The sequence below is a fragment of the Eulemur rufifrons genome, chromosome 18, assembly GCF_041146395.1.
Source record: "Eulemur rufifrons isolate Redbay chromosome 18, OSU_ERuf_1, whole genome shotgun sequence".
In the NCBI taxonomy this organism is placed as follows: Eukaryota; Metazoa; Chordata; class Mammalia; order Primates; family Lemuridae; genus Eulemur; species Eulemur rufifrons.
Genome location: NC_091000.1, coordinates 38,123,230 through 38,145,471, shown reverse-complemented (window position 1 = coordinate 38,145,471; position 22,242 = coordinate 38,123,230). Strand labels below are relative to the sequence as shown.

General features: G+C 38.6%; 1 protein-coding gene across 2 annotated transcripts in view; it reads right to left on the bottom strand.

Annotated features, from left to right (window-relative positions):
- Positions 1-18,524: 18,524 nt before the first annotated feature.
- Positions 18,525-22,242, bottom strand: part of MND1 (meiotic nuclear divisions 1) — a 51,344-nt gene continuing 47,626 nt past the window's right edge. The window contains exon 7 of one of the 2 annotated variants that reach the window (XM_069493471.1): positions 18,525-18,876. In XM_069493471.1, coding sequence (XP_069349572.1) covers positions 18,770-18,876 — 107 coding nt within the window. In that variant the 3' untranslated portion in view covers positions 18,525-18,769. The remainder of the gene's footprint in view (positions 18,877-22,242) is intronic. The other variant, XM_069493472.1, reaches the window with a different exon arrangement.

Genomic DNA, 22,242 nt, shown 5'->3' with positions numbered 1-22,242 from the left:
GGAGTTCGAGGCTGCAGTGAGCTGTGATCACACCACTGCGCTCCCGCCTGGGCAACAGAGTGAGACCCAGTCTCAAAAAAAAAAAAAAAAAGTGATGTGGATATATATAAATGTATTTTTTTTTTAGAAAAAGATTTTTTTTACATCATCCCTCCCCCTTAAAAAGTATAGGCTCATTCAGCCTTAAAAAGGAAATTCTGACACATGCTACAAATGGGTGAACATTATTCTAAGTGAAACAAACCAGTCACAAGAGAAAAAGTATTGTATGATTCCACTTATATGAGGTACCTAGAGTAGTCAAATTTATGGAGGAAGAAATTAGAATGCTGGTTGCCAGGGGCTGGAGCAAGAGGAGAATGGGGAGTTGTTGTAAATGGGTAACAGAGTTTGAGTCTGGGAAGATGAAAAGAGTTCTGGAGAATGGATAGTGGTGATGGTTACACAATAGTGTGAATGTACTTGATGTCACTGAATCATACACTTAAAAACTGTTAAAATAGGCCAGGCACAATGGTTCATGCCTATAATCCTAGCACTTTGGGAGGCTGAGGAGGGAGGACTGTTTGAGGCCAGGAGTTAAAGACCAGCCTGGGTAACATAGCAAGACACTGTCTCTAAAAAAAATTTAAAAATTCGCAGGGCATGGTGGTATGTGCCTGTAGTCCCAGCTTCTTGGGAGGCTGAGGCAGATGATCTCTCAAGCCCAGGAGTTTGAGATTGCAATGAGCTATGAATAGGCCACTGTCCTCTAGCCTGGGTGATAGAACGAGATCTTGTCTCAAAAAAAAAAGGTTAAAATGGTGGTAAATTTTATGTTAGGTATATCTACCACAATTTAAAACATTTTTAAAAAGTGTAGGCCCTCGTCTGATGACACTTCCCATGCAAGCTCATTTCTAAACATTTTAACATAGTGATAATCTATGTCTGGTTCTCAAAACAGGGCAAGACTCATAAATTTGATTTAGCTTTTAGTAAATGTCTTTTGAATTGCAACTGGGAACTTGACAGTGGCTTTCTCGCATTGCACCTGCAGTTTGCAAGCTGCCTGCAGCAGGTAGAGATGCATAGCTTATTTTTATGATTAGCCTTGAGCAAAAGTTGATTAAACACTTGATAACGTAACTTCTTGGAAGACTTGGTTTAGATGTTGTCTTCTTCCTACTTTCCCACCCTTTCCCCCTCCCTCATGAACACCACATAAAAAGTGACAGTTGGTAATTTTTTTTCCTTCTTTTTCAAGTATTAGCTTCAGAGTTGGATGGGAACTTCATGCCTCTTCTGAATGTAAACTGGCCAGGTTCCACTCTGGGAGCATCCTTCCTACCACTGCAACCCCGGCAATACCCTGCTAAAGAGATGGCATCTTATCCAGCCACAAAATCAGGTTCTAGGGTGCAAGTAGGGCACTTCATTGTATCTTTCCCCTAACGTGGTTGCTTCTTTGGGGCAGAGGAGTTGGGAAGCACACTAGGAAATAAAGCCTTCTGATCCCCAAGTTCCTCTTTCTTTTTCTGTGGTTTTCACTTCCCCTCCCATCAGAAATCCCCACTTAGTGGTCATGCTTTCTCCTCTTTCTTCCTTGTCATTCATTCACCTTTCATTTCTCCTGACGCTTCCCCTGGGGTTTCTACTGCTACTTTCTCTGTCTTCACATCTTTTTATTTTATTTTATTTTTATTATTTAGAGACAGGGTCTTACTGTGCTGTCCAGGCTGGACTCAAACTCCTGGCCTCAAGCAGTTCTCCCGCCTCAGCCTCCCGAGTAGCTGGGATTACGGCACAGGCCCCGGCACCTGGCTGTCTTCCCATACTGAGGTCCATTTCCCCCGAGGTGCTGGCAGGCTGTTCCTGTACCAAACGCAACGCTCTACTCTCAATATGACCTGCACATTTGCAGTTCATGTTGATGGTTCCCGGCCCTTTGTCGTACCACAGACTTTGGGCAAGGAAGTCAGGTCTGCCTTCTGGCTGCTTCCATTTGTTCTTCACACCAGAATTCTCTGGCGCACTCTGTTCAAAGTACCTCTTCTTCTTTCCCTGGAACGTCAGGCCCCCATTTCACTTCAGTGATGTCTTTTGGAGAAGCAGAAATGAAATGGAGCTTTATTGGGTAAGCTGCCTCTGAAGCCCAAAACCTCATCAGGGCCTTCAAAAATTCCTTCAAAAATCACTCAATGGCTTCCCTTTATCCACAAAGTCCAAAATCTGTGACAGTTCCTGTAAAAGCCCTGCAGGATCTGTCTACTTCCCTCGTCCTCCCTACCTTTCTTGGGCATGGGGCTCTGTCTGACCTTTCTGTCCTTTCAAGTCAGGTTTTTTTCACGGGAGAACTTCATAGATGCCGTCTCCACGAAGCTTTAGGTCTCAGTTTAAATGCCATTTTCTTCCCTGAACCGCATCCTCCAATCCCACTCCAGTCCAAAATGTCCTCAGGTAAACTCTCTGCTAGCACCCTGCATCCCCCATCAAGGCACTTACTACAAGTGCTATTTATCGCTTTTTGTTCGATGCTTCCAAACTGGCCACAATCTTCATGAGAACTTGATCACCACTGTAACCTCCAGCACCTAGGAAGTGCCCAATAAATATTCATTAAATGACAGAATGAATTAAAGTACCAACATTCACCCCACACTTCCTCAGATCGTCACTTCATAGACTCTCTGGCCTTTCTTGTGTTCTTCTGCCCTATTCCAGGAGAACACGTTACCTTTTTTTTTAATTTTACTTTTAACTAATAATAATTGTATATATTTATGGGGTAAAATGTGATTTTGCATGAACACCTTACCTTAAGACTCAGCCTTGACTATCCATCTGTCCCTCTGCAAGGCTGGTGAAGATGCCCACGCACAGGTACTTTCTCCTGCACCCCCAGCATCCTCTGAAAATCTTTATTACAGCGCTTGTTACTGATATGTAACTACCATTTCCATTTCCGTTACTGCACCAAGACTGATCGTCTTTAGGACTCAGACCTTGCCATCCATCTTTGTGAATGGTGTAAAGTGGGCAATTCATAAATGATGGGAGATCTCTGGTGTTCCAAAAATTTCTTTCGTAGAAAAAAAGTTTCAGCTTGCTTAATTTCCATAGTTCTCAAAAGTTACAAATATCCATTAGAACAAGGCAAACATTCTAGGTGAGGTTTCTTCGTAAGTTCTATTGTAATATATTAAATACTGCTTACATCCAACTCTTGAGAGCTAGCTTTGACGAGGGGGTGCAAAGAGAATTAACATTCTGCTCTTTATCTTCTCCCTCTCAGAGAAACTAATTTAAAAAGAGAGAGGGAATACCTTGGGGGCTGAGTGTAACCCTGGACTAGATAGCAAAGAGTACTTGGGAGCAGGGAGTTGTTTGTGTCCATAGACACAGGACATAGAAAGAGAAGAGACAGGAGAGACACACCTGATTCTTTTCCTGGTAATCACACAAAGCAGAAATGAGACAGAAAAATGCTTTCTTGAGATTTATGACAGGAGGAATTTAAAACAGGGCAACTGATTGGTTTTTTGTTAGGACACCGACCTACAGATCACTTATATTTATATATTATATTTTTCTCTCTCTTGGAACAACCTTGTCTTAAACCCCATTTTGATGATCTACATAGCATCTACAGGACTCTATACACAGGAGATCCTTAATCTTAGCCTCTGAGCTGTTTAACTTTTAAGCTTGGATCCTAATAAGGGTTCTACTTGCTCGCTTCAGTACCAAGAACTGTGGTGGAACAGTTACCATACATGGGCAGAGAAGCCACCCAGGAGGAAAAGGGAGAGGGAGGACACGGCTCAGCACAGCAGTTACGTAACCACATGGGGAGCGCTACAAAAGCAAAAGACTCTCTCTGCTGTCCTTCAAAACATTAGATTCTAAAAATGTCTAAAAGACACCTAATAAGCACATCTTACGTAGTTGCTGGAGTTAGTAGCTGAAATATAATTAGATCCAGAATATCAATTCAATCTGATGGGTTTATGTGGCTACTATTTTAAATAACTTTAGATCCGTGGTGTCCTCAAGAAACAGTTACAGAAATACATGCGCAGTACGTTTCAGTAATGGCAGAATAAATGTCATTTCCTTTTTCATTGACAATGAGTTATGAATGTTGACCTACAGACTGTCCCCAAACAAGATGCATTCCAATAGTTCATTTCTAAGTTAGTTGTTAGGAACTTGGAACATAGTTTCCCATAGAAACAATTTTAGATGTGGTGGTTTAGATTTCCAGATATGGCCAAAGAAGCCCATTTAGCCATAAGCAATTTTACTAAAGATAACCACCATGTATAACAATGCTTTTCTATAAGAAAATGTTTCCTGACTTCTAAGTTGGGATTTCTGTAACTCTTTTTCCCTTGCTCTTAGAAGGAGTGGAGAATGCCCTGAATTCCACCGTGAAGAAGAGCAGAGGCTGGTTGGGAGGTGGGGGGGGGGGTGCAGGGAAAAGTGGGTGCCTAGCAGCAACAATAGGGACTCCAATGTGGGGGTGAGCTCTGGCAGAGTTGGGCCCTAGGGGGCAGGGCACCTGTGGCAATAACCTCTGTCACTGTGTTTGCATTGAGGATTTATTTCTTCCTGGTAAGAAATCCCTAAATATTCAGAATGATATAACTACCTTCTATTGAGCACATAACTCTGTACTAGCTAGAGCACAGTATTAATTGCTGTGTCTACATAATTTTACTTTAATTCCCCAAACAATCTCTGTATCTGTGAGGCCAATTGTTTTATCTGTGTTTAAGAAAGAAGACACAAAGGCTTTGGAATGTTAACTTGCCTACATTCATAGTAGTTAGAGCCAGAACTTGAACCCGAGCCTGCTTTACTTCAAATCGACTTATTCTGTACCCTTTTCCAGGGATCTGGGGAATATTTCCAACAATTTATTGTTTAGTTTCCCATTTAACAGTTTTAATGAAGGAAGTAATCATTCCCCTCAGCAAATGGACTGGATTACAAATTCAAGAAATATTAAATCCCTTCGTGTGGACGATCCAAGGAAGAAGGTGCTAGAAATCTAGTAGATACAAGACACCCCACATGAATTTTTAGGTAATTTTACAAAGCAGAAGATGACGGGTGCCAGAGGAACTGGCACACCTTAAATTGTTTCATAGTTCAGAGTAACAGCCTAAAGGCGGCAACTGTGAGCCGGCATCATCATGGGAGGCCTCAGAAAGGATGCTGGGCTGCAGCTGGATCTTGCAGCAATGGGTCAGACAGAGGGCGTGCCTGACCAAGGGCTCAGATGAGCGATGTTTGCCTGCTAATGATTCCCTAAGAAACAAGACCAGCTTGAGCTGGTCGATGTTGTAGAAAAGTGGAAGTTGGAAAAGTTGGGGCCAGAAGGTGCAGAGACCTCTAGGATTTCTTCTTTACAATTTAGTTTTGTGAACAAATAATCATATATTTAAAAATAAGTTTACAAAAAAGGAAAAAGGAAAAAAATCCCTCCCCTCACATAAATATTGTAGCAATTTTTCTCTGTATCTTTTCAGTTTTTTTTTTTTTTGAAGCTACTGATGGTCTTTATTTAATCCATTTGGTGTACCATAGAAATATCAATGTGTTTCATTAGTGGGTACTGCCCTCAAACATCTCTTAGGGTTCCATATCATAAATAACAATATGCACTTTATTACCTTTCTAAAGCACTAAAAATTCATTTGGCTTAAAGAGTTTACAGTTTTTTCTTTATGATAGACAAGCAATTATAAACACATTCTTATTTTCCCTCTTTATTAAAAGGTAGCATATGGCCTGTAAAAATTTCAAACAGTAATAATTTACTTTATATGTATCTATCTTATTATTTAAAATGATCGTGTTTACTTACTTAAATATAACAGTGTTTCCCAGGGTGGTTTTAATAAATAAACATCAAGCATTGAGGTCCAGAATGGGGACAGTAACCGTTAGAGGTGGGCTCACCCAGAGTCCGTCTTCTATGTATGGATCTAAAGAGTACAGGGGTAAGGTGGGGCGCGGTGGCTCAAACCTGTAATCCTAGCACTCTGGGAGGCCGAGGCGAGTGGATTGCTTGAGCTCAGCAGTTCGAGACCAGCCTGAGCAAGAGCGAGACCCCGTCTCTACTAAAAAAAATAGAAAGAAATTAGCCAAACAACTAAAAATATAGAAAAAAATAGCTGGATATGGTGGTGCATGCCTGTAATCCCAGCTACTCAGGAGCCTGAGGCAGGAGGATTGCTTGAGCCAGGAGTTTGAGGTTGCTGTGAGCTAGGCTGATGCCATGGCACTCTAGCCCGGGCAACAGAGTGAGACTCTGTCTCAAATAAATAAATAAATAAAATAAAGAGTACAGGTGTAGGTTGGGGAGGGCTCCTTTTCAGTGCTACCCTAATAGCTTGTGTGCACCACTCCCTGGCTTTCTTCATGGTTTATAATTGCCTGTGTATGTGTCTGCCTCATACACTTGATTGTGAGTTCTTTGAGGCAAGGGCTAATTGAGCTCATTTATCTTTGTATCAATATCTAATATAATGTCGGGCAAATAGAAGATAGTAAATGAATGTTCGAATGGTTTAATGGAGAAAAAAGGTTTGCTGAATGAATGTAAATAACAAATATAAGGAATGACTTGAACAACTTAGCTGATCCCTAGGGTGTCAGAATGTAAGAAGGAATGGTATTTATTCTACCTGGTGACATAGTTTGATAAAACACAGTGGTGATGTGTTAAGAAAGATCAGGCACCAGCCCGGGCAACATAGCAAGACCCCGTCTCTACAAACTACAGAAAAATTCATTAGGTGTGGTGGCGGATGCCTGTAGTCCCAGCTACAGGCCAAAGCAGGAGGATCACTTGAGCCTAGGAGTTCAAGGCTGCAGTGAGCTATGATCACACCACTGCACTCCAGCCTGGGTGACAGAGTGAGGCCCTGTCTCAAAACAAAACAAAACAAAACAACAAAAACAAAAGCGAAAAGATCAGGCCGTAGAGGAGGAGAGAATGGTGAAGATATCGGGGGAGGAGAGGAGGAGAAAAATAAAGCAAGTTCTCAGCAGAGGGAGTCGGGCCATGGGCAATAGTGGAGAGGTTGGCCTGAACAGGACGTAAGGGCATGAAAATAACTGTATGTTGGGAGATAGATTAGCAAATTGAGATGTCTGAAGTGCTCAAATTATTATTATATTTAATAGAGAAAACTGAGGAAAGCATGGTTGAGTGAAGAGGCCTGAGTGGCAAATGTTTGAAATAGTTGTAGTGACTGAGAGGAAAGCTGAGTGAAAAGTAACAGCTGCCTTATAGCCCTTCTGGAATAAGGCCAATTATAACTTAAATAAAAGCGTTGATAAGCAATATCAGAGTCCATTGGAGGCTAGAGATTATGAGGTTGTAATTCTTTTTTTTTTTTAATTTCAGAATATTATGGGGGTACAAAAGTTTAGGTTACATGAATTGTTTTTGTATAGTTTGAGTCAAAGTTATAAGTGTTTCCATCACCCAGATAGTGTATACTGTACCCGTTAGTTGTGAATTTATCCACCCCCTTGTCCCCGCTCCAACCTGCCTGATTTCCACTGAATTTTACTACCATATGTGCACATAAGTGTTGATCATTTAGTTCCAATTTAATAGTGAGTACCTATGGTGTTTGTTTTTCCATTCTTGCAATACTTCACTGAGGAGGCTGGTCTCCAGTTCCATCCAGGTTGTTACAAAAGGTTACAATGGTTGTTACAAATGGTTGTTCACCATTTTTTTAATGGCTAATTAATACTCCATGGTATACATACGACACCTTTTATTAATCCACTCATGTATTGATGGGCACTTGGGTTGTTTCTACATATTTGTGATTGTGAATTGTGCTGCTATAAACATTCGAGTGCATGTGTCTTTTTTATAAAATGTTTTTTTTTCCTTTGGGTAAATACCCAGTAGTGGGACTACTGGATTGAATGGTAGGTCTACTTTTAGTTCTTTGAGGTATCTCCATACTACTTTCCATAGAGGCTGAACTAGTTTGCAGTTCCACAAAGGGTGTGTAAGTGTTCCTTTCTCTCTGCATCCACACCAGCATCTGTTCTTTTGGGACTTTTTGATAAAAGCCATTCTCACTGTAGTTAGGTGGTATCTCATTGTGGTTTTGATTTGCATTTCCCCAATGATGAGATATGTTGAGCATTTTTTCCTGTTTACTAGTCATTAATCTATCTTCTTTTGAAAAGCCCTGCTCATGTCTTTTGCCCACTTTTTAATGGGGTTGTTTGATGTTTTCTTGCTGATTTGCTTGAGTTCTTTGTAGATTCTGGTTATTAGCCCTTTATCAGATATATAGCATGCAAATATTTTCTCCCTTTCTGTAGGTTATCTGTTCTCTCTACTGATTGTTTCCTTGGCTGTGCAGAAGATTTTTAATTTAATCAGGTCCCATTTATCTTTTTTGTTGCTGTGATTGCCTAGGGGGTCTTTTTCATAAATTCTTTGCCTAGGCTGACATCTAGAAAAGTTTGATCTGTTCTTTTTGCTTAAGGTTGCTTTGGCTCTTCCGGGTCTTTTCTGGTTCCATACGAAGTGCAGAATTATTTTTTCTAGGTCTGCAAAAAATGATGTTGGTATTTTAATGGGGATTACATTGAATCTGTAAATAACTTTGGGCAGTAGAGACATTTTAACAATGTGGATCTGCTGATCCATGAGCATGATACGTTTTTTCCATTTGTTTACATCCTCTGCAATTTCCTTCCTCAGTGTTTTGTAGTTCTTCCTGTGGAGGTCTTTCACCTCTTTAGTCCCCAGCTATTACGATGCTGCTGTTTATCATTTTGTTTAAATCAGGTAGGGTTTACTTTACGAATATGGGTGCACTTGTGTTAGGTGAATAAATATTTAGGATTGTTATGTCTTCTTCTTGAATTGTTCTCTTCACCATTATATGATGACCATCTTTATATATACTTTTGCTGATTTGAAGTCTATGTTATCTGATATGAGAATGGCTACACCAGCTTTCTTTTGTTTTCCATTTGCATGGAATATCATTTTCCATTCCTTCACCTTAAGTCTGAATGAGTCTTTGTGGGTTAGATGTTTTTCCTGGAGACAGCAGATACTTGGCTTGTATTTTATTATCCATTCAGACAGCCTATGTCTCCTGAGTGGGGAGTTTAAGCCATTCACATTTATTGAAAGAATTGATAAGTGGGGTGGGTTTCTGTTCATCTCATTGAGTTGAAACTTTATTGCTTTGTTTTACCTCTTGAGGTACTGTGGTATCTGGGCTCTGATCTTTAGCTTTTAGGTGATTTTACACTGGTGAGTGTCTATTGTGCTGATCCATGTATAATACAGTTCTGAGTACTTCCTACAGGGCAGGCCTGGTCTTGACAAATTCCCTCAGTGTTTGCTTGTCTGACAAAGTCTTTATTTCTCCTAAGAAACTTAGTTTTGCAGTATACAAAATTCTAGGCTGGCCATTATTCTGTTTGAGAAGACTGAGAATGAGGCCCCAATCTCTTCTGGCTTGTAAGGTCTCAGTTGAGAAGTCTCCAGTTAGTCTCTAATGAGTTTTCCTTTGTAAGTTACCTGCTGCTTTTGCCTTATGGCTTGTAGCAGTGCCTCTTTTGTGTTTACTTTTGGCCAGTCTGATGACTATATGTTGTGGTGATTGCCTCTTCTCGATGAGTCTCCCAGCGGTCCTTTGAGCTTCTCGTACCTGTGTATCTAGATTTCTAGCAAGGTCAGGGAAACTTTCCCCAATTATTCCCTCAAATAAGTTTTCCAACACTTGTGTATTTTCTTCTTTGCCCTCAGGGATGCCTATGATTCTTGTTAGGCCACTTTACATAGTCTCATATTTCATACAGGTTTTATTCATTCCTCTTGTTTCTCAGATTTTTCTCTTTAACTTGTTTAACTCAAAGGTGTTGTCTTCAAGCTCTGAGACTCTTTCTTCTGCCTGATCTAGACTATTCTTAAGGTTTTCCACTGTGTTTTGCACTTCTTTGAATGAATTTTTCATTTTCAGAAGTTCTGTTTGATTTTTTAATAATTTGCTTTACTTAGTAAATTTTCCATTCATTTCTTGCATTGTGTGGTTGGTTTGTGTTGGGTTTCTATTTTCTCTTGTATTTCATTGAGCTTCCTTATGATCCACATTCAGAATTCTTCATCTGTCATTTAAATCTTTTTGTTTTGGTTGGTATCTATTGGTAAGGAGTTTTTGTTTTCTTTTGGGTGTGTCCTTTCACTCTGATTTTTTGTTTCCAGAGTTCTTTCACTGATTCCTTCTCATCTGGCCTCTTGGTCAAGACCTGGGGGAGGTAGGCCTGTCTTATGGGCCTGCCTCCAGGTCCCTGAGTGTGCCAGGGAGAGGAGTGCTGGTCGTGAGGTACCTATGGAGTGTTCTAGCAGGTTTGGTGTACCTCTCAGGTTACCTCTGACCTGCTGTCTTCACCTCTTCCCAACAATGTGTAGTGAGTTAAGTCCCCGAGCTTACTCTGGTGATGGTGGGTGGTACTTGTGTGAATCAGCCACACCCTGTTTGCTTGAGTTGGAAGATGCTATGATGGGCTATGTTATTGTTCTCCCTGATGTTGGATGATGTTTGTGTGATAGAGCCAGCTGCCGAGACGTTCTTTTGTGTCCATGGTAGACTCTGGTCCCCCAAGAGGAGTACTTTGAGGTTGTAATTCTTTTATATTATAATACCGTGTGAGGTGCTTTGGGCCTACAGAGAAAAACGAATCAATATGCCCTCAAGGAGCTTTTGTCTAGTAGGAAGAAGGTCATCTGACCCTTCAAAATATACTTAGGTCCAACATTATCACCTTACTCCTAAAACAATCTTATTATAATACCATTAACATTACAATTTAATATGGTTGTCACTGCTTCTAAATATTCTGTTAAAATATGAGAAAAGTTAAACAACCTCTTAGACACTTTCAATTATGGTTATGCAAAATAATTTTGATATCTGGGCATTATATTCCCTGAAGCTGTGGTACATCAAATGTTGACACTGTTCCAAAAAAGAAGTTATTTTTCTGGATCCATTAAGGGAAGTATTGTTATAAAAAGTGGCGGGTTTTTTTGGGGTTTTGTTTTTTTTTCTTTTTTTTTGAGATGGAGTCTTGCTCTGTCACCTGGGCTAGAGTGCAGTGGCATCAGCCTAGCTCACTGCAGCCTCAAACTCCTGGGATCAGGTGATCCTCCTTTCTCAGCCTTCTGAGTAGCTGGGACTACGGGCGTGTGCCACCATGCCCGGCTAATTTTTTCTATTTTCAATAGAGACAGGGTCTCACTCTTGCTCAGGCTGGTCTTGATCTCCTGACCTCAAGCAATCCTCCCGCCTTGGCCTCTCAGAGTGCTAAGATTACAGGGGTGAGCCACCACACCCAGCAAAAGTGTGCTTTTATCTGTTAAACAAATGGGCCTTTTCAACCCCTGCAGGTACAAACTTATTTTATTAGGGTACTTAAAGGTAAAATATTTGTTCCAGTTGACCTAAGGATCAAATCAAATCTAAGCAAGTTAAATTCAGTCAGGTGTGGGTTTCCAGAGCTCACATAACACAGGAAACACATGCAAGCAAAAAGTACATTTACTTAAACACGGTAACAACCACAACTGGACAGAAAAAAATTACACATCTGTTCAATTTAAATGAGTTAAAAGTTCCCATAGTTACTTTTCAAAATGTTATGAGAAACATGATGCCTTCCAAGTTCAGGCTTGCAAAATAACTCACCCTTTTTGCATGATATCTAGTCTCCAAATTGGTAAGGTATATTTTAGAGAGGTTTTTTAGAAACCATTTGGGATTCGACTTTTGAAAGTTAATCTTTAACCTAAAGACACATGGATATTAATTACAAATTTTTTTTCATTAATAAATTCCAACTAAAAGGCAGCATTTTTTATAAATCTGTTTTTGATAATAGATTCCCAGCTCATACAAATCTTTTTAACAAAAAATTACTTAGTGTTCATTTCTGAAAATGCATGGAAAAGGCAATTTAAAAAGTCCTCAAAGCCATTACCCTGCCTCTCCTTTTCTATAAAATTCAGCTCTGCCTTATATTCTCATATTCCTTTTAGAAGATAAATTGTTCATGAATAGGGACTTTTTTCTTTTTTTTGTCAAGGAATTCATCCTGAGAACTCCCACAAATGTTCAAACAGATATGTTTATAAGTATTCTTTGAAATATTGTCTGAAATAACATGAAACTGCGACAAACCAAATGTCCCTCAATCAATCTTGGTTAAATATAGTATATCTTTATGAGGAAATACCATCTAGCAAGTAAAACAAATGAGGTAAGTCTATGACTGACATATGAAGATGTCTAATAATGGTTTTAAATGAAAGACAAAACACTGTTGACCAAAATGTATAGAATGACCTAATTTTTGGCTTTGTTCCTGTTGTAAAATTATAGTTGAGGGGATCAATCTGAACCCGTTCTGGTTTGGGGCTGCCTGATTAAAAAATAAATAAAATAAAATTATAGTTGCGTATCTTTAGAGACCAAATAGTCTCAGTGTTACATAAATTGTTTCAGAACATATGAAATGAGGGAAAACTTTCAAATACTTTTTTATGAAGCAAGTATAACATTGATACCCAAATGTGTAAAGAAAGCACTAAAGAGAAAATTATCAATACTGATGCAAAAATTCTCCAAATATTATCAAATAGACACAACATTAAGAAAACAATTCACCACTACCAAGGAGGTCTTATGCCAGGAATGTATGGATGGTTGAGCATTGGGAAACATATTAATATCCCTTATCTTATAAATAGATTTAAGGAGAAAGATAATGATTATCTCCGTAGATGCAGAATAAGTCTTTTGACAAATTCAACATTCCTTATAAAAACATTTGAGAAAACAGGATTAGATGAATACTTTCTTAACATTATATATTATAAAAGCCAGCATTTCACTTAATGCAGAAATACTAAAGGCATTCCTATTAATGCTGAAAACAAGGCAAGGATGCCTTCCTCCTTACTACAGTTTTATAAGTGGTTTCAGTCAATGTAATTGGATAAGAGAATATAATCAGAAGGGTAAGAATTGGCAAAGAATTAAAAGTATGCATATGTAGGCCGGGTGCAGTGGCTCACACCTGTAAGCCTAGCACTCTGAGAGGCTGAGATGAGAGGACTGCTTGAGCTCAGGAGTTTGAGACCAGCCTGAGCAAGAGCGAGACCCCGTCTCTACTAAAAATAGAAAAAAAAAAAAACTAGCCAGACAACTAAAAATAGAAAAAATTAGCTGGGCCTGGTGGTACATGCCTGTAGTCCTGGCTACTTGGGAGGCTGAGACAGACGGATCACTTGAGCCCAGGGGTTTGAGGTTGCTGTGAGCTAGGCTGATGCCACTGCTCTCTAGAACAGGTGATAGAGGGAGACTCTGCTTAAAAAAAAAAAAAGTATGTCTATTTGAAGATGATATGGTAGTGTACCTGGAAAACTTCAGAAAATTATAAAACAAACTGAAACAAACAATAATTTAGCCAGATAGCAGAATATAAAATTAACATGCATAATCAGGCCAGGTATGGTGACTCACACCTGTAATCCCAGCACTTTGGGAGGCCAAGGTGGGAAGATAGCTTGAGCCCAGGAGTTTGAGACCAGCCTGGGCAATATACCAAGACCCTGTTTCAACAAAAAATTTAAAAAATTAGCCAGGTGTGGTGATGCGTGCCTATATTTCCAGCTACTCGGGAGGCTGAGGCGAGAAGGAACTCTTGAGCCAAGGAGTGTTAGGCTGCAGGAGCTATGATAGTGCCACTGAACTCTAGCCTAGGAGACAGAGCAAGACTCCTGTTTCTAAAAAATAAAATTAGTATGCAAAATTAAAAGCCTTCAGATACGTAAATGAGGCCAACTAGAAGATATAATAAAATGGAAAAGAAAATCCCATGTAGAATGGCAACAATAAAGATAAAATACTTGAGAATATACTCAAGAAATGTGAAAAAATCTGTGTACAGATAATGACAAAACCACTGGGAAAACACAAGAGTATACTTGAGCAAATGGAAAGGAATCCCTTTTTCTTGGATAGGATGTTTTTTCATCATCAAGATATCAGTTCTCCCTAAGTTAATCTAAAAATTTAATACATCTCAGTAAAAAATAGCACCAAGATTTTTTTTTTTTACCCTAGAATTAGAAAAGTTGAAACTAAAGTTTGAGCTCAAGTCAATCTGTCAACTTGGAACGAAACTGTGACTTAAAGAAGAAAGCTGTATGCTGGCATTCCTCAAACAAATGAACTCACTGCGTCATAACGCTATCGAGCCAGTCCAAATTCCTCTAGCTAATTTGCAGCTATGTGAAATGAGGACTTAGGGCTGCTAAATCATTATCTCCCAAAGACGATGAAAATCCCAATTTGCATGTGACGTTTATAGTCTGAATAGGTTGGCAACTAATTTAAATTAAAAATAAAATACAGTTTGGGCAAAATAAAATACATCTTGGGGGTTCATATCTGGCCCACAGGCTGTCAGTTTTTGACTTTTCAGGGTTGACAAACTTTTTCTGTAAACGCCATATAGTAACTATTTTAGGCTTTGTAGGCTACATTCAATCTCTGTCCTATATTCCTGTTATTTTTACATCATTAAAAAAAATAAATAGTAAAGAATAGGCCTTGGATTTTGCCCTCAGGGCAGTAGTTTACTAATCTTGGTTAACAGAAACCAGTAACCCTGAGAGTCAACAATGAGTTCTTTGGAAGAAGACAGCCACATTGTCTGACCTCAATCTCTCACAAATAATTTTTTTAAAAAAATCAAACTGGGATAAGTATAATGTATAAATTTACTGCAGTGGGTCATTTCATTGGTGCATTTTCTGCCTGGCATATAAACAACATCCAGGAAACATATCCTGAAAGGGAGTTTATGCATAATTTTGAGACATCATTCCACCATCTGTCACATTTTAACTGCTCTTACAATGGATACCATATTAGTTGAAAAATGTTTTCTACGTATTTTATTCCAATCATGTTCTCAAAAAACTATTACATTTACGATTTAGACTTTTCTGCTCAAGAATTATTACAAATTAGGTTGGTGCTTGCTTCTTGGTTGCCAGCTGTATTCATTTTCTTTTCTACTCCCTTAAAGAAAATCATGTTTGATAATGTTAAGAATAATAGCATCTCTTTCTGATAGGCCAAGAACTTTATCTTCCCATTAGACTAATGATGTGGCAAATCTCAGAGAAGTCATACCCAGTTCTTCCTTATGGAGTGCTTTGGTCCTGGCCTAACCTCAGAAAGGACATTTCAGTGATTTGATCTCGCCCTGGACAACTGCGAAATATACCAGGAGATTGTAAAATTCTTTAGAATCCCTTAAAACTAGGAAAGATATTATTTGTGAGATTTAAAAACTACGTGTGAAGGAGGGTGATACAATAGATACCAGCTCTTAAATATATCTTTAAGCTTCACCATGCATTGAAAAGATACTAGGATTATCAATTATAGCATGATTTACTGAATCAGATTGGGCCCTGGATAACTTGCAATATGATTCTAGCCTACCCAAGTTGTAATAAATCTCCGGGTCAATAAAACCAACCCAAGACTAAGGATTATCTGGAGCTTGGCAAGACCAGTGCCCCTGGGCCTTTTTCTGTTTTTTTGAGATGAGGTCTCACTGTGTTGCCTAGGCTGGCCTTGAGCTCCTGGGTTCAAAGATCCCCCTCCTCAGCCTTGAGTAGCTGGGACTGCAGCATGAACTACTGAGATGGGCTTCTTAATCAGTGTCTCTGATTTCAGGCAAGAGCAAACGCAAAAGCAGCTCTTAAAGACTGACAGCAGTGATGTGCAGGAGCAGGCAAGTCGACTGTTTGACAGGGAGCCAGCAGTCAAACAGGCATCATTAAGATCAAGTTACACGAACTATGATGAAATATATATTAAAAAGGTAGGTACTAAATACTGAAAACTCATCATTCCCTAATTATTTTACATTTTACTGTGCTCTTGAGATTACTATCTATGGTGTCTGCGTGGTAGAGATACTACATCATGGTGTGCCACTGAGCATCTTTTCCCTTCTGGCACTGTCATCACGTCGGCAGCCTAAAACTGGCCGTGCCGGGAGTATCACACCACACACATAGGCAAAGTCCATACAGTTATTAAACGTTCACCAGCACATAATGGCTAAGGAAGGTGCCATGACTTCTGGTTACCTCATGTGCAGACTTCATCTCACTCATTCTGTGCCAGCCCTACAAAGATGTAAGCTAAAAAAGTTGCCTGTTTATTAAATAGCATCTTTTAAGGATCATTAGAAATAGCTTCTTTTTTGAACATACATACCTTCTTTCTAAACAAGGAAGTATCTCTTCTAATAAATGCAAAGTGGGTCTGAGAAATTTTGTAATTCCCACGATTAGTGTTTTAGGGAAAAGCTTATGGTGGGTTATTTTTATTTTTTGTTCTTTGTCTTTTACATCAAATGCTTTCTCTGTTAGAAGAGCTGTTGCCCTAAGGCAACATGAATTAGTCTCGAAAACAGATAGACCAATTTGCCCCCACCCATCTCCAGGAAGTGATTAAGTAGGCCCAGAGCAACCTCATGTGATACAAAGGCCAGATTCACAAACCAACAGTTTGGATGCCATCTGGGTCACTTCAGACATATGGAGTATTTCACACAAGTTACTTAAAAGAATACCAAAATTGGACAGTGTCAAAAAATTAAGGCATATACATAAAGGGCATTACAACCCTTAATTTTGATTTTTTTCTTTAAATTTGTTTTGGAGTATCTGCAAATACTCTAAGTGGCCAAACTGAACTAGAAAAAGCTATATACATGAGATATGTTATTTTTAACCTTTTTTTAGATAGCTGAAAAATAATCCCAGAATTCTATATAGTTGATGTGTGCTATACAAACATAACTACAGATATGTGCCATGTAACAACATTTTGGTCAACAACAGACTGGATATATGACAGTGGTCCCATAAGATTATAATGGAACTGAAAAATTCCTATCGCTTTGTGACATCATAGCCATGGTAACCCTGTGTCGCTATGTGTTCCGTGTTCACGCTGATGCTGGTGTGAGCTTACTACACTGCCAGACATATAAAAGTATGCACATACAATTATGTACCATACATAATACTTGATAATAAATGATTGTTACTGTTTTATGTATTTACCGTATCATACTTTTATCATATTAGAGTGTACTCCTTATTAAAAAAATGTTAACTGTAAGACAGCCTCAGGCAGGTCCTTCAGGAGGCATTCCAGAAGAAGGCACTGTTGTCATAGATGATGGCTCCATGTGTGCTATTGCTCCTGAAGACCCTCCAGTGGGACAAGGTATGGAGGTGGAAGACAGTGACATGGATGATCCGGACCCTGTATAGGCCTAGGCTAATATGTGTGTTTCTTAGTTTTTAATGAAAAAGTTTAAAAACTAAAAAGATATAAAAAATTTTTAAAACAGAAAAAGGCTTTTATGAGGATATAAAAAATATTTTTGTACAATTGTACATGTGTTTGTGTTTTAAGCAACGTGTTATTACAAGAGTCAAAAATTAAAAAATTTAAGTTTGTAAAGTAAAAAGGTTACAGTAAGCTAAGGTTAATTTATTATTGAAGAAAAAATTTTAAAATAAAGTTAGTGTAGCCTAAGTATACAGTGTTTATAAAGTCTGAAACAGCGTACAGGAATGCTGTAGGCTTTCACATTCACTCACCGATTCACCCAGAGCAACTTCCAGTCCTGCAAGCTCCATTCATGGTAAGTTGCCCTACACAGGTATATTTTTTATCTTTCATACCATATTTTTACTGTACTTTCTGTATGTTTAGATACACAAATCCTTACCATTGTGTTCCAATTGCTTACAGTATTCATGCTGTACAGGTTTGTAGCCTAGAAGCAATAGGGCTATACCATATAATCTAGGTGGGCAGTAGCCTATACCACCTAGGTTTGTGTACGTGCACTCCGTGATGTTTGCACAATGACAAAATTGCTTAACGATGCATTTCTCAGAATGTATCCCCATTGATAAGTGACCCATCACTATATATCATCTTATAAAAAGTACATAAATCAGGACAAAGGACCATATGCTTGTTCTTTCTAGTAGAAAGTTATCAAAAACTCAAAAAAAAGTAGTTTCATATCTGAGGAATTACTACTTAACTGTAAATTTGAGGAACACCAACATTCTGTATTTTTTTTTTTTTTTTTGGTAGGAAATTTGCAAGGATGATGCAGTATACTGAGTATCAATCACAACTGGGAAATAGTAAAGCAGCCGTTAGGGTTTTAAAGATTATTTCCATGCATTTAGGTGTAGAGGGGTGGGTGGGTGCGTGTGTGTGTGTGTGTGTGTGTGTGTGTGTGTGAGAGACAGGGCCTTCAAATACACCCTTAGCATTTAATATTTAAATGAAACTAAAAAATGTGATGTCATGGTTTTGATCTTTTGTAATGCAGAATAACACTTGGCAGCCGGACTTGACTGAGGTGTGTGGAGTGCTTTACTGTCCTGTGCTGATGGGCGCTGTGGGAATACGGCTATCATCCTGCTTTTGACCTACCAAAAAGGGTGAAGAACATCAGAATTTTATACTTTATTTAAAATTAATAAAATGAAAAACAGTTACAGGTAAATGACAATTCAGTACATTTAGCTGGATATTATTTATAAATTTACATATTCACAAGCTCACAGATCCGTCCTTCACCACTATCAAACATTTTAGTCTATGTAGTCAAAGTCTTCTGGAATTCCAAAATTTTTGTCAATTTTATTTTCTTCAAGTCCAAATTTTCTTTTGGCCCAAGATTTTATTGCAAATATATTATCTATAGAGAAAATTGAGAAATACTTTTGAGAACTAAAAACACAATCATAAAACATTTCAAGTACAATTATCTTCCTTGTCCTATACTTTCTTCTATTAGCTTTCAGAAGTATCCAAATAAAGAGTTTTCTGTATTTGCAATTGTAATGGCAACTAATTATAGAAAAAAGATTATATTTAAAAACTATTTTGAACAAGTTAACAGATATCATATTTAAAAATTCAGTAAGTTGACTGCTGCTAAAGAATGCCTGACTTAAGAATAATACTGAATACAAACACAGGGACAGGTTAATAGTATCTTTTCTGCATTTCCACAGCATAGGCCAGGACTGCTGCCTCAGGAATTAGAGTGGCTTCTGTTCCCAAAGGGAACACATTTTCTCCAGACCCGTCTTCCTTTCCCACAGAGAGAAATGGCTTCCAGACAATCAGGCCTGTGTGAGGGAGAGGGGTGGGGAGGAGGGAAAGGGCGTCTCCCCTCTTAAGACTAAGACAGGAACAGAAGTATCCTCAATATTCCCTAGGGGGAATTTAAAATGCATTTTACCACTGAAAAAGTGTTATATCTACTTAAGGGAATTTATCCCAAGGAAATAAAAAAAATTATGTACAAAGATTTTTGGTCAAGGACCTTCACACTAGTGCAGTAATAGAAAAAAATAAAAGCAATCCGAATGTCGCGCATCAGGACAGGTGCCCATGCACAGGCAGTGGGGATGCAGGACAACACCAATGTGCCACCAGGGGCTACACTCGGCGGGGTTGGAATGACAGGGGTTTTGTCCTTAACTTCACATATTTCTTTCTTTCTTTTTGTCTTTTCTAAGACAGAATCTTACACTGTCACCCCAGGTAGAGTGCAGTGGCATCATCATAGCTCACAGCAACCTCAAACTCCCGGGCACAAGCCATCCTACTGCCTCAGCCTCCCGAGTAGCTGGGACTACAGGTGGGTGCCACAATGCCCGGCTAATTTTTCTATTTTTAGTAGAGATGGGGTCTCACTCTTGCTCAGGCTGGTCTCCAACTCCTGATCTCAAGTCATCCTCCCGCCTCAGCCTCCCAGAGTGCTAGGATTACAGGCATGAGACACTGTGCCCGGCTTCACTATTTCTTTAATGTACATATACAACCTTTATAATGAAAATGTTTTGTAAACACAGAAAAATAATGGTATAAAGTTTTCTGGTATGTCAGAGTATTCTGTAAAATGTTAAGCACTGTTACCAGTACTGATAATGAAGGAAAGGGTTAAAACAGGTTCTTCTGGAGTGGTATGGGCTGAATCATCACACCTCCCAAATTCATACGTTGAAGTCTTAACTCCCACTACCTCATAATGTGACCATATTGAAGACAGGATCTTTAAAGAGGTGATCAAGTTAAAATGATGCCTTTAGGATGGACCCAAATCCAATCTGATTGGTGTCTTTATAAGAAAACGAAATTTGGACACACTGAGAGACACAGAGGAAAGATGGTGAGAAGATACAGGGAAAAGGCAGACATCTTCAAACCAAAGAGAGAGAAGGCCTCAGAAGAAACCAAACCTGCAAACACCTTGATCTTGAACTTTGAGCTTCCAGAATCGTGAGAAAATAAATTTCTGTTGTATAAGCCACCCTGTCTGTGGTATTTTGTTCTGGCATCCCCAGCACATTCACACATTGAGTTTGATCACTTTTTAAAGTGTTGTTTCTATGGAAGTTTAATTCCAAGTATCAAATAATGATAAATAAATTTCAAAAATGAAGTTTATTTCTAAGGTGAATACCACAGCATCAAATAGAGCAATGTTAACCTGTTCTCCTTTCTTTCAGTTAAAGTGTTATAGAATGTCAACAGATATTAAAATGATCTTTACTCTTTGTAACAATCAAAAATGAATCTTCACTTTTCATAGCAACGTAAGAGAGAATATTTAATTAATAGCATGCGGTACTCCAGGATAATCTGTTAGTTTTACTAGTGTCTGCACAACTAGTTCATTTTTTTTTTTTTTTTTTTTGAGACAGGGTCTCACTCTGTTGCCTGGGCATGAGGGCAATGGAGTCATGATCACAGCTCACTGCAACCTCAAACTCCTGGGCTCAGGCGATCCTCCTGCCTCAGCCTCCCTAGCAGCTGTGACTGCAGGTACATGCCACCATGCCCAGCTAATTTTTCTATTTTTCCTAGAGACAGGGTCTCATTATATTCCTCAGGCTGGTCTTGAACTCCTGACCTCAAGCGATCCTCCTACTTCAGCCTCCAAAAATGTTAGAATTATAGGCGTAAGCCACCACGCCCAGAATACATGGTGGCTAGATACAGTTTAAGAACTTTTTTAAGTAAAAAGAAAGCAAACCTTAACTAATAGCTATATGATAACTTTTAGTTGTAAGTTTTACTGATATTTTCTTTTTGTTTGTTGTGAAGACAAGGAGATTTTCTGAGGTATAATTTGCTTTATCTCTTATCTCCATCTTTTCATAACACATGTTTATGTTGGAAGGAGTAAGTTGTAACTTCAAATGGAAATATGGTTCTTAACAGCTGTTACTGCTGTTCTAAAAATATCTCCCTTCCACATGATTTTTAAAGTTCCAGGTTCTTTCACAGCTAATAACATGGGGGAGGGGGGATTTGTTCCAACTGTTTTTCTAATCATAATTGGAAGTTTATGATCAAAACATAAAAAGGAGATTTTTTAGAGAAAAGGAAAAAGAGGAGTATTTATCTACGTGTCTAACATTGTGCTGAAGGGCTTACAAACTGTTTTATTTAATTCTCTCAAAATGTGAGATAGATATTATTTATCCACGTTGAACAGATGAGGAAGCAGGTTCAGAGAAGTTCAAGAGGTCATAGAGCAAATTAGGAGCACAGCTTGGATTCCTTTCAAAGTCAAGTTGCTTCCACCATATACACATGCTGCCTGTTCCTACTGTTTGCTGTGCTGTTGTTTTGAGAACTACTGGGGGGAAATCACCTTGGACTTTTGTCTTATATTTCATCTAAACATCTACTTGCTTCTTTTTTAGGACTCAATTTTGTATTTCTCAAATCCATACAGTATCACTGTATTTATTATTTACTTATATTTTGTGGCACATGTATTTAATTATTCTCTTTCCTTTAATGTTAGTTTGCTGTTTTTACCCTCCTCTGTTCTTATCACTAAAGCATTACATTACTTAGGAAATAACTGTAATAAATAAAGTTGCAATTTTACAAAAAAATTTATAAAAAACTAAAGGCCAGTTATATTGATTTTGTCAACCTACTTGAGTCTAAAAAAGACTAGGAAAAAAATGATTCATTTAAATGATTAAACTTTTTGTGAAAAACACAGAGGCCTGGACAGGGAGTCAGGGAAACCTGG